Source organism: Tupaia chinensis, unplaced genomic scaffold (genome assembly GCF_000334495.1).
Source record: "Tupaia chinensis unplaced genomic scaffold, TupChi_1.0 Scaffold000266_1, whole genome shotgun sequence".
Taxonomy (NCBI): domain Eukaryota; kingdom Metazoa; phylum Chordata; class Mammalia; order Scandentia; family Tupaiidae; genus Tupaia; species Tupaia belangeri.
In genome coordinates this window covers 103,597-117,280 of record NW_006159746.1, presented here as the reverse complement: position 1 = coordinate 117,280, position 13,684 = coordinate 103,597, and the positions used below count along the sequence as shown (strand labels likewise).

Here is a 13,684-nt window from a genome sequence, read left to right as displayed (position 1 = left end):
AATCTGAACCCCTACCTCTCACCTTTGACAAAAATCAAGTCAAGGTGGATCAAAGATCTAAATCTAAGACATCAAACTATAAAACTGCTCCTAGAAAACAATGGGGAAACTCTGGGAGACATTGGGATAAGGAAAAACTTCTTAAATAAGACCCCTAAAGCACAGTCAATAATACCCAAAATAGACAAGTGGGATTACATGAAACTAAGAAGTTTATACATGGCAGAAGACACAGTAATTAGTGTGAATTGACAGCCCTCAGAATGGGAAAATATTTTTGTAAATTATACATCAGATAAGGGATTGATAACCAGAATACACAAGGAACTCAAGCAGTTGTTTGGAAAAAAGATAATCAACCCTATTAAAAGATGGGAGAATGAGTTGAAAAAAACACTCTCTAAAGATGATATATGAATAACCAAAAGGCATATGAAAAAATACTCAACATCCCTCATCGTAAGGGAAATGCAGATCAAAACAACGAGCTACCACCCAACCCCAGTCAGAATGTCCAAGATTAAAAAAACAAAAAATGATAAGTGTTGGCAGGAGTGTGGTGAAAGGGGAACTGTCTTAGACTGCTGGTGGAAATGTAAATTAATCTAGCCACTGTGGAGAACAATTTGGAGATTCCTCAAAAATCTACAAATAGAACTACCATATGATCCAGCAATTCCACTCCTCGGTATATACCCGGAGGTTAGAAGAATTCTTCATTGGAAAAGTGCTTGCACATCGATGTTTATTGCGGCACTATTCACGATTGGTAAGACATGGAACCAACCCAAATGTCCCTGTATGGACGAATGGATTGAAAAACTGTGGCACATATACTCTATGGAATACTATTCAGCCATAAAAAACAACAAAACCTTGGCTTTTGATAGAAAGTGGAAGAATATGGAAGGTTTACTGCTGAGTGAAGCAAGCCAGGCTATGAAGAAGAGACATTGTATGTCTCCACTTAACATATACCAAGTGTCCACACTCTATGACTGAAACTGATTGACAAAAGTATGTACAAACACAAGATATGGGTGTGATTTCCAGATGTAGTGTGTGTGGAGGAGTAGGGCCTGGGGAAGATATAAAAGCATGGAGAACAATTGCGGACACTAGAGACTATGTGAGAGGAGTTGGAAATGGGGGTGGGGGAGTGAGAGGAAGGGAATCTAGGAGAGAAATAAAGACGCAAAACATTTAAGGGATACAAAGATGAAAAATTATCTGTTGACGATAACATCTTTAACTGAACTAATATACAATATATTCATGCTGGGAAAATTCATCGTAAAAACTGAAATGATATAGTGTTTGAATGTATGAAATAACATAAATTGAATTTTAATAAAAGAGAAACTCTATGGTGGCCTTAGGATAATGCCTAAAGATTTATCTCTCACATTTCCTCTTACCATTCCCACATCTATACTCCAATCCATACTGAAATCTGTAGTTTCCAAGACATACAATTCTGTTTTATGCATCCCCATCTCTGTAGATGCTGTTTTCTCTACAAGAGGAATTCCAGATCAACTTTCAAGAGTCTTAAGCATTTTCTCTGCAATGAGATCCATAATGAAAATAGTTGCAAAGTAGTATTTATATTTAAATCCTGTCCCCCAAAGATTATCTCATTAATTAATAAAACCTAACATTATTAGGGAAATATTAGAAGGATTTCCATTCAAGTTATGAGCAAATCACTGAAATTAACTCTACTGATCAAGAATCTGACAGTACACCTAAATTAAGATTAAGAGAATTTAACAAATGATCTATGTACAAAAACATGAGCAAGATATGAGTAAAGCAGAAAGAATATTAAAGTTACCTCTCTAAGAACAAAAGTAATAAAGGGAAGAAGAAGCTGACAGAGTCAGGAAAGATATGTTCACTTAGCAAGGACTGCCTAAGGGAAATTTTGGTTGCAAGATTCAGCTAGCAAAAGGTAACCCCCACAGGACAGAGACTAAAGAGAGATAAATGCGTAAACTAATTCTCCTCCCAATCTCTTGCCAGGATTTCCTATCTTGGAAAGCAAAAAGCAGAGTGGAGAAGGGTGGAAAATAACACTATGTGGTATGACTTATTACATTAGAGTTTACACCAATAAAATAGCCAAGGCAAGCAATAGTAAGGTTAAACATGTTATTTTTTGTTAAGATTGCATACTTGTAAACCTCAAAATGACTTAAGTGAAAATTGAAGCACTAAGTGAAACTAGAATGGACAGAGGGCTTGGGTGAAGAGCCTCTGGTCCGGCCTGCTTTTTCTCTGTTCTTTCTTACCCTGTGGCTTCAGGAATGAGAGCTAGTTTGTAGGGCTAAGGCAAGCCCTCTTCTCACTTCCTGGATTAAGGGCTTGAGTGAAATGCTGCCTTTGATTGGACCTGCCTTCTCTCTGCTCTTTCTGTCTTCTGGCTGCAGGACTGGGGGCTGGTCTCCAGGGGCAATGTATAGGCCCTCCTCCCACACCTTAAAATGACTTGGGCCTTGGGTAGAGAGCTGCATCTAGTGGAGCCTACTTTTTCTCTGCTCCTAAATGCGTAAAGGGTAAAACGGAATTAGCACAAGAATGATAGCTCTTCCATGGAGATTTGTCAAAGATATTTTACTTTCTAAAAGCAGACTGTAAACCTTTTGTGAAGCTCTACCAATTCATCTAGGTATGCCTTATCACGTTCACCATTCCGATTTGCTTTGCTTTATTGGACTTTTCACTTCAAGAGTTTTGCAGAAGGTTAATGACGCTAAGAGAAAGACACATTCTGCAGCAGATTGTGAACCTCATAGAAGCAACTGGACACGTTCATATCACAAAGACAGTATTTGATTTTGATCTTTGCTCACTGGACAAAACCACAGTCCATAAATTAGAGTTACCTGGAAACATCTGGAACATCCCGAAGATACAATAAAAACTATTGCTTTTTGTTGTTGTTGCTGTGATTTTTATGTTGTTGTTTTGTATGAGAACACTCAGAATGATGCAACAAAAAGGGGGAAAAAAAATCAAACAACCTTCAGCTTTATTTTTCTTTAAAGCCAGTCATCATCTCTTGATAAAGGAAAGTTTAAGCAAACCAGCCTCCTCTCCAAGGAAACCCCTGGGAAAAGTTAGCCTGGATAGCCTTGAAAACAAATCAAATGCAACACAAGAAAACTTAAAAGACTGTGTATGGTATCATGTATCTCTCTCTCTGTGCTGGTTCATTCCACAGGATGAATACATATTCAGCACACTGCCTTATTATATAACTGATCTATTTATTATCACAAACAGATATTCTAAAGTTGTTGGTGGAATGATACCACCAAACATTATCAATACTTGTTCTCGAGTATGCTCTTTCAATGCCTCGCCCTTGACAACCAAGTCCAGAGACCTTACTTGTATACTGTGCCACTTTCCAACAACTTTTTCGAAGTTCTATAATGTCGTAGTCTGTATTTTCTATCTTTGCTTTTCCAGTTGCAGGACATGAATGGGGAGAGCCAAATAGCTACCATGATTTTCTTCTCTGTGGTCTTTTTTTTTTCCTGAAAGTTGAGGTCCAGTCCTTGGCTGTATCCATGTAGTAATCTTAGACCATGGTAGAAAATAAACCAAATAGGATCATGTGAACTTTGCGGTCTAGCTTTAGTCAATAGACTTGCAGGACTTTTAAACAATAGTGTACCTGTAAACGTCCTGAATCCAGCATGGCTGAACTGTCATCAACATTCTTGTGTCTATTTTATGGTTATAATAATAGGTAATTATGAAAGTAAAGGAATTCTTCTGGATCATTATTTAAAGTTAAAAGTGTGGGGGGGGAGAAGGACTTCCAGTTCTGTTTTCTAAAGAAATATTGTAAAAATTCTTAATTTGGATCTATTTATTAGACTTTCAATTTTATTACTTGTCTTTACCAGAAAACCTGAAATAAGGGATTTTTGTTTGTTCACATATTATTCTCTTAGATTCTTTTATATTTGAAAAATTGAAATATTTCTTTGGGGTAAAATTCTTTGTTTTTTTAGCATAACAGATTATGTATTAACTTGTAGATTTAGTGGTTTGACACCTGTTTGACATCTTGTACTGGTAAAAGTACAAGAAACGATTAGGGAGGGGACATTTTTTGTTCTTGTTGTACCCTTGTTTTAAAACTAGGCATTTGTCCTGTGGCATGATAAAGAAAGCAAATTACTTTTAAAAGAAAACAGAGCAAAAGAAACAAAATAATTAGACAGTAGATGAACTTAATGTTCATGTTAGACTATTTGTAATAGCAAGAAGCTGAAAACTAAAATACAATTAAATTCTAATAGATTCATATAATGGATTAAAGGCTTTGGCCTATTATTTTAAATGTGTTAAATATTTGTGTAGTTTTTAAGTATTTATATAAAGCCCAGTAATTCATTTTTATGCAAATATTTATTGAACATTTATTTTATAGTTAGTGTATATTTATTAATCATCTATGAACACATATGTTTCCATAAGTTGAAGCAAATGCAGATGTTGTTCTTTACCTTTCTTTTTTTCACCTGAAAATGTCTTAGAGTCCATTCTATTTCAGAATATATAAAGCTGCCACATTCCTTCACACACTGGAATGTCATGACACAAAGAGGTTGGTGGTGTTATCCTCATTTGACAAATGAAATAACTGATGCTAAATAAAACTAGAGAACCAGCTGTGCCATAAGTTGGACTTGAATTCAGGTCTGACCCCAACACAGGACCTTGCTAACTGTGCACTGCACAAGGGCAAGCTCTCTGTCACAACATAGCTATAGAGTTAGTAACAGCATAAAATGCAATACTTCTTTGTACATAAGCTATGAATAGAACTTTATTAAGTTCCCAGTAAAGCAACAGGAAGTTCTTGTGATAATCTTAATAACATGGCTTATGATTGCCATGGGCCAGTTGGCTAAACCTCAAACTGCATTGCAAACAATTTAGTGAACATTTATCAAAAGCAAGCTATAGATGGAAAGAACCGTTCATTTTCAGTAAAGCATTTTAAGTCTCTTATGCATCAGTCTCTTATGTAGGAACATAGATGTGCTTGCTTTCTTTCTTTCTTTCTTTCTTTCTTTCTTTCTTTCTTTCTTTCTTTCTTTCTCTTTCTTTCTCTTTCTTTCTTTCTTTCTTTCTTTCTTTCTTTCTTTATTGTAGAGGTTTTTGCTATAGGGCACGTGCACTCACCAGAAAGACAGAGAGAGACAGAGAGACAGAAAGCGAGAAATCACCCCCCCAGGAGGGATGGCCACACCACAATCCCTTCTCCTCCTTTCTCCTCTTGGGATCTTGGGCACGTACGCACACACGCCCAGTGTGAGTTTAAGCCACCGGTTCCGAGACTGGAACTGTGGTCAACTACGTAGGAGTCCAGCGACATAGCCATTACGCTACGCTAACTGCTGCTCCCAAGATGTGCATTATTAAGCACGATGAAAGTTCAGGTCACTAAACTTGTGCTTCTTTGCAGGTCGTTCCTCCAAAGATGCAGTGGGTCAAATATCTGTTCACGTGGATATCACTGCCACTCCAGGAACTGGCGAGCACAAAGTAACTGTCAAAGGTATATTTTTAGGACCAGATCAGCCATTATATTCAACCTCTGTAATGTATCACAAATTTTACTTTCATCTGTGTCTTGTAAATGTCTTAAATTATTTTAGAACATACTCAGAATCTCTTCATGGGACCCAAACTGTTAATTTCAAAAACCTAGATGGTTTAAATACGTGGGTGACTAAACTGCAAAACTATGTTTTGAATATTTCTGCTGTGGGTGGTGCTGTGATATTCACTGAACATTAATATTACAGTTTTATGACTTTACTAAGTATATACTTACTACTCACTTATTCACCTACTTTTTTTAGTAATTGGTTTGTGATTTTTAAAATTATATTGAGCCCCACTCATAGAAAATACCAATGTGAAAGCAGAGATAATTTCAAAGGTGAAATTTAAGGGTTAACATTTTGCTCAATAGAACCATGTTCCCTTTTTATATTACTTTAAATTATATTAATTATATATTATTAAGTGTGTGTATATATATATATAAAATATATATTAAGTACATGTGAACCAGTGTGTTTTTCAAGCTCCTCCTTAGGGAATACTTTCTCACTTTCCTTCTCCTAAGCAAGTACCTGCATTATATAGCAAAAAAAAAAAAAAAAAAAAGAAAGAAAAAAAGAAAGAAGAAAGAAAGAAAGAAAGAAAGAAAGAAAGAAAGAAAAATATTCATGCAGAGGAATATTTGCAGCTGAAGAAATAGAAAGATTTCCATGAAGTGCTTACTATACATTATGATCCCACTTAATAATAAATGAATATTGAAAGCAAACACAACAAATTATTGATAAGCATTGTCTCTTATTTCCAAATAAACATTTTAATAAGAAAAACATCAAGTTTTTAGCTAAAGGAAGATGATAACTTCTCCCACCAACAGTGCCACACAGAGCCAAAAACTCCATCTCGTGTGCCCTCCAGAGAATTTTTCTTTTGAAAAACGTTTCATCAGTGCACTATCATTTTTTAAAATGAAAATTCATTCTTAGGACCGGAAGACCCTTATTTGCTAAAATTCCGTATTCTTTTTTTTGTTTTAGTCATTGCTATTAATGAACTTAACTGGCAGACCACAGCAATGTTCCGCCCCTTTGTGGAAGTGTGTATGCTGGGACCCAACCTTGGGGACAAGAAGAGAAAACAAGGCACAAAGACAAAGAGCAACACGTGGTCACCAAAGTACAATGAGACGTTTCAGTTGTAAGTCATAAACGCAGCTGATTTATAACAGCCTGTATGGAACTGTTGTTGAGGGATCTGGGTGGGAGTGGCTAAGAGAATACTTACTTAGCATTCATTCGATATCTAGCATATGCACACTATGTGTTGGGTGCATGAAAAGGTATCTGCTTTTCGAGAGATGAGGAACATCTGATAAAAATATGTATTACAGTAGTAAGTACTATGATTAGTTCTTACACTGTATCTGAATGGTGAGGGAAGTTTTTCTGAGCAATGAAACATTTTATTAGTTTTTTTTTTTTCCTTAAGGTTTTTTATCATAGGGTGTGCACACTCACTAGAGTGAAACAGAAATCATCCCCTCTGCCTCAGCCCCTTCTTCTGATGAGATTTTGAGCACATACAAATCATGCCCCGTGTGATTTCTAAACTGCCCTCTCCAGGACCTGAACCAAAGTTGACTATGTGGGAGTCCAGTGTGTTGACAACCATGCCACCTGGTGGCCCTGCAATGGTGGAGAAATCTTGGCATATTTGTTTAAAACATTTTTGTTGATTAAGAGTTAGATCAAACAAGAGGTGCAGTTCATCACACAGGGCTTTGCAACTCGAAGTTCCATATGAGGCTGAACAATCTGATGTGCACCTTGATTATTCTGTTTGTTGTACAGAGAAATAATTGTAGGGAAGCAATACCAAATGTGAAATTAGAAGCCTATTGCACTACCCCCACAAGATGATGTGACTAAGCAGATGGTTATAGGGAAATAAGGAGAGCAATTCTGGATAGTGCTGGAAGTAAGGTCTTATTGTGCATTGGAGATAGAATGTGAAAGAAAGTGTATTACATTCTCATTCAGTATAGGATAATTGCAGATGAGCTTGCTTAAAGAGGAATTTATACAGATTTGAGTGCTAAAGGAGCACATGATTAATAATGTGAACTGGGGCCAGGAGGAGCCAGGTTATTGGCACCTGAAGAAAGGAAAGGAAAAATGGGGAAAGTGAAAAGTAGTCAGCCAGCTTAGAAGTAGTGACCTTCCTTGGAGGGAAACAGCCTGCCCAGGGTAGCCTCACAGGATAGACTCACAGGGAAAGATCTAACGCTCATCACTTCTAAGTCTCTAAATGGGGCTCCCTTTTGGCCAAAATCAAGCAGGAACAAGAACTAGGAACCATCCTCTTGATGTGGTGCTCCAGTTCAGCATTCTATCACAAAGTGCAAAAAGGATGAATACAGGATCCAAGTTGGGGCAAAGGGAAAAGATCTGGCACTAAAGATGGCCCCCTAGGTCTTTGGACTGAGCCGTTGGGTCGAGAGTGATTTACTGAGATGAGAGAGAAAATTATTGAAAAAGTTGTGATGCATTTTTGCATAGAAAAACAAAAAAGCATGTCATGACTTTTCCAACAGCCCAATAAATCAAGGATTTCTATGTTACAAATTTTAAACCTAGGTTATGTACACAACAGTCTTAGATGACTGGCTCTGTTAATTTGAAGATGCCTGTTGGACACCCAAGAGAACATGTCAAATAAGTAGTTACATGTAGATGTTATTTGATTTCATATATATCTCAATGAGCTGACACAGAAAAGACAGGGGACTTAGGACAGAGCCCAAGGGACCTGCACAAACACACTCTACAACAGTCTCTTATGGCTTTGGTTTTGTACTCTTTTTTTTTTTTATAGAACTTTCAGAGTATTTTGCTCTGAATATTGTCCTGTCTTATCACTCATTAAAACCTTTATACTGGTACAAGCGGATGGCATAATGGTTATATCGCTGAACTCCCACATAGTTGACCATGGTTTGAGTCCCAGACCCAGTGGCTTAAAACTCACACTGGGTGCCCATTATGTATGTGCCCAAGATCCCAAGAGGAGAATGGAGGAGAGATTGTGGTGTGGCCATCCCCCCAGGGTGGGGATTTCTTACTTTATGTCTCTCTGTCTCTCTGGCAAGCACACATGCCTTATAGCAAAAAAACTCTCTTAAAACAAACAAACAAAAAATATTCACGCTGGATACCTGTGCATACATGACCCAAAAACCAAAAGGAGAATGGAGGAGATGAGATTCTGGCATAGCCATCCCCCACGGGGATGATTTCTCATTTTATATCTCTTTGTCTCTCTGACAAGCACACACACCCTAAAATCTCTCTTCATGAAAAAATCTCTCTTCATGAAAAAAAGGTAGACCTATTATGCTATATATATATATATATCTCCAAATGATTCTAATAATTACATTAATATTCTCTGCTAATCAAGCCAGCTCACAAGATGCCACGAAAACAGGTCCCATTAAAATGCCTTCTAAAGGTTTTTAGAAATGACTTGAATCATGTAAAAACTATGAGCTACCACTACTGTTTTTAAAAAACCATTTGGATACCTTTAAATTCATAAAAATATGGCTTCTATCACATTTTGATGTTCTACACTTACCTACAATGCTACCATTTCTTTCACATTATTTCTGTTTGTCTCCAAAATAAGCACATAGTTATTTATCAGTAGTGCCTGAAAAGGAAATTCTGACTCATTAAACGTTTCATCAATCACCTTAAAAAGGAAGGAATTGGAACTGGGGCCAGCAGGTGGCATGCTGGTTAAGGCACTGATTTCTCATATGGCTAACTGATGTTTGAGTCCTGGACCCGTGACTTGAAAATCAGGCTGGCTCCTGCCCCAAATCTCAAGCGGTGAATGGACTGCAGTGTGACCATCCTCTTGGGGGGTGACTTCTCACTTTACCTCTCTCCTGCCAGTAAGTGCATAAAACATAGGCATTCATTAGAAGGTCAAGATTATCTGAGAACGAATTAAACTAAGGGGTAGAGGAAGACTTATCCCTAGCATACATAATGTGAGTTCTATACTGACAAGTTGCCTTAGGCAGTTAGTAACAGAGACCATCCTTACCCACACATTTCACAGGACTGTTGCCATAGGAAATAATTGGCATTGAAGCATTAGCCTCTTCCAGAACTGATTTATGCTGGAGAATTTACCATCTTGTATATAGTGCTTGATAGTATATGTGATATATTCCCCTGAGAAAAGCTCCTAGATACAACAGCTTACCCAGGAGTCTGAGGTAAAGAAGGGAGATTGTAGTAACTGATGTTGAAATGATAGGAATTCTTCCAAGAGGTACCCCTCCCCCTGGTACAGTCCTTACAACTCCTAGCAGCACCTTCTGACCTGCAATCTAAGTACAGCATGTTTAATTCTCATTTCTGTTCATTAAAAATAACATCAAGACAATAAAGCATATTTTTCTATCTAGGGAAAGGAGTTTTGAAGTTAGATTTTCAAGTAATTTTTATGTAAATATTTATGCAGTGGGTTAAAATACAGAGATACTCTATTAGCCAACATTTTATGCTGAGCAATGTATACATTTTTCGACAGTATTTTAGAACCACGTTGATGCCAGATGTTTTCCTTACAATCTGTATTTTTAATGCACACAGCATTCTGGGTAATGAAAACCGCCCCGGAGCCTATGAACTTCATCTCTCAGTTAAGGATTACTGCTTTGCCCGAGAAGATCGAATTATCGGAATGACAGTCATTCAGCTACAGAACATAGCAGAAAAGGGAAGCTATGGGGCGTGGTATCCTCTATTGAAAAATATCTCTATGGATGAAACGGGTTTGACTATCCTTAGAATACTGTCTCACAGGACCAATGATGATGTGGCTAAAGAATTTGTAAGACTTAAATCTGAAACCAGATCTACTGAAGAGAATGCTTGAACCAAGTACTTCAAGATAACATCTTTGAGAATCCATAAACCATAATCGTTTGACTACTGCATGCATGTGCAAATACATGGGAATGTTTATTTCATTCTGTTACAGTGTTTGCCAGTACTCAAATACAATGTCTACGAGGTATGTGGAGAACCTGTTGAACTTTTATACCAATTCTGGTCTTTGGTAAATGTTCCATGAAGTGCCAAAATTATGATGTAAAGTGAAAATTCAAGTATATCTTTTAAAATGTGCATCTCATTTCATTATCAATTTGTCATCCATTAAGCATACTAAAGGCAAGTGAAATTTGAGTTTGTCCATTAGTTGCCTTTGTTAAATTAGTTTATATTGCCCACAGATCAGAAGGCATTTGTTACTCGAACTGTTTTCTTTAGACTTACCTCATTATAGACGTCTTACAAACACCGTTTTCTACCATAACTAGAAATGCAGTCACTTCTAGAAAGCGTTTGTAATTTTATAGTTGCAGATATATTGTGATGATTTTTGCATACAAATTAAAATAGAAAAGGTGGGAAATATTTTATGCTGACCAGTTTCCAACCTTTCTGAAATATCACTGTGAAGAAATGCTGTTAAAGCAAACTTATACAAAGCAATGCTACATAGAGTTTGTTAACAATGTTTGATATATTGACAAAACTTTGTTCCTTACAACTGCCAAGGTCACATCACACATGTAAAAAGGTAAGTTGATGCATTTGCCATATAGCATTATGTCTCAGCTTTACCATATTTCATTCCATAGAAAGTCATTGGATTAATGGTTGAGAAATGAGATGGAAGGTTTCTTAAAATTACCTGTAAGCAACTCTATTGTTAGTATTTTCCCTCTGACAGTTATGACTCTCTCCTTATTTACCTAAACCTATAATCGGCTCAAAGTTTTCTTTTAAAACATATCCTATGATTTGTACTGAATGCAGCATTACTATATATTGCACTGGAGCCAAAAGTCATGTCTTTAGTAAAAAAAAAAAAAAAATGTAAAATACCGTCTGAAGAAATTGCTTACTATTTTTAAATTTATTTCTGAGCCCACATTGCAGCAGATGCAGTAAGGGGAACAAAATACAGTTCTACAGCTTAGTACGTAAAAATATCACTAGGTTGATTTTTGACTATGACACAGTTTAGGACTATTTGCATCGTTTGTATTATTATGGTTTGTCTTCTTGGAGTCTGTACCTAAATACTTGGCTGTAGAAAACTACTTGTAACTTACAGTCATAACTGTTAGTGGACTACCGACACATTCAGAAACAAGAATGTGTTAGGACGATCGAGTGCATTTTGTGAACAAAGTGGTCTGATACCTTAAAAGCAGAAGTGATTAGTGTCATGACTCAGAACTATTTGCTGTTGGATGTGAAAACACAGACCAGTGAGAGCGGCTAATTCATGTTAAAGTGGTAGGCAATTGCTTTGTTAATGACTTTTCCAAATGCATAGTACAATGCGATCCTCTGGCATATGCATTAATAAATGGATGTATACTGAGCACATGCAAAATCTTACTGTATCTTCTGCCTTTTTATTCCATTTATGCTACATCATTTTAGAACAAAAACCTTTTACTGCAGTTCACTTTCCATGTTGTTTGGTTGTAAGTCTCATTACAACTTAAGTGTTGAAATTCGTTCAACAGGTATATAAGTATACACTATCAGGGAATGACATCGAATGAAACTAAGAACTACTTGGACCAGCAGTTAGCGTAATGGCTATGTCGCTGGACTCCCACGTAGTCGACGGTGGTTCGAGTCCCAGACCTGACAGCTTAAACACATGACGGGCGCGTGTGCGTGCGTGCCCAACATCCCGAGAGGAGAACGGAGGAGAAGGGATTGCCGCGTGGCCATCCCCCCTGGGGGGTGATTTCTCGCTTTCTGTCTCTGTCTCTCTCTGTCTTTATGGCGAGCGCACGCGCCCTATAGCAAAAACCTCTCCAAAAAAGAAAAGAAGAACTACTGTATCTACTATATGTTACTGAATACTGTTAAACCCCAAGAATAAAATGCAACATATACAACAAACAATGAAGTTTTGTTAAGTAAAAATTGAAGGACTCATTCTAGATTCATGTGATTTTATAGAACAGTGACTTGAACTCTTTGGGAGCACATTAAAGTCATAGTTGAATAAATAGCAGTTTGGATTTGCATTGTTCACTTAAAAGAATTATAAGCTAAGTATTTTTCCCACTTTTTAAAATTGGATCAATTTATTGCTTTTAAAATACAGACAGCACATATGAAAAGCTGATAATGGCACTGTGAGTTAGGTCTATTTACTACTATTATAAAGTACTAACTGAAATAGTGATAACTTCTGTCACTTTGTTTCTCTCCAAAGACACAAGTATTTTTGTCCTCAGAACAAAGCATGATGTACTTACCCAAATTAGTGGTTACTGTAAGGTTCACCATGAACTGTCAACTTTAATGCTCAGTTACTGTGGGTGGCAATTTATTCATCTTTAGGTAAACAACATAAAGCCAAAACTGTTACTCATCTACTAGTAACCTCATAAGTTCTTCAAGATATATAGATAAGGGGCCAGCGGGTGGCGTAGTGGTTAATGTGCTGAACTCCCATGTGGTCAGCCATGGTTCAAGTCCCAGATTCGGTAGCTTGAAACACACCAGGCACATGTGTACGTGTGCATGTTCCCAATCCAAAGAAGAGATGGGATTGTAGTATGGCTATCCCCCTGGCAGGCAATTTCTCAGTATTTCTCCAGTGAATGTGTGTGCCCTATAGCAAAAAATATCTCTCAAAAAAGAAAAAAAAAAAGATATACATGTAAATCAAATTTGGCCAAAACAAAGTACTAAAAATCAAAGTGGAGCATTAACAATTCAAGACAATAATGATGAAATATTATTGAAATAATCAGACATCCTTATTATAACCTGCTTTAATTCGAGTAGAATCTATGTTTTATTTACCTTAAAGGAGACACATTTATAGATAATAAATCTACCTTAATGTCTCAAATGTTGTCTTCAAAAAAATTTTGATGCCAAGTTTTTCCTCTTAATTTCTCTAAATGCAGAAAGAGATGACTATACTAGCCAACCCTTCTACAGACTAAAAGATCTGCTTTAATCTT

At 36.8% G+C, this 13,684-nt stretch overlaps 1 protein-coding gene across 1 annotated transcript in view; it reads left to right on the top strand.

The window, feature by feature from the left end:
* UNC13C (unc-13 homolog C) overlaps positions 1-12,072 on the top strand; it is a 656,973-nt gene extending 644,901 nt beyond the window's left edge. The window contains exons 30-32 of the mRNA XM_006149494.1: positions 5,492-5,584; positions 6,633-6,792; positions 10,263-12,072. Of these exons, the coding sequence (XP_006149556.1) occupies positions 5,492-5,584; positions 6,633-6,792; positions 10,263-10,548 (539 nt within the window). The 3' untranslated portion in view covers positions 10,549-12,072. The remainder of the gene's footprint in view (positions 1-5,491; positions 5,585-6,632; positions 6,793-10,262) is intronic.
* Positions 12,073-13,684: the final 1,612 nt, after the last annotated feature.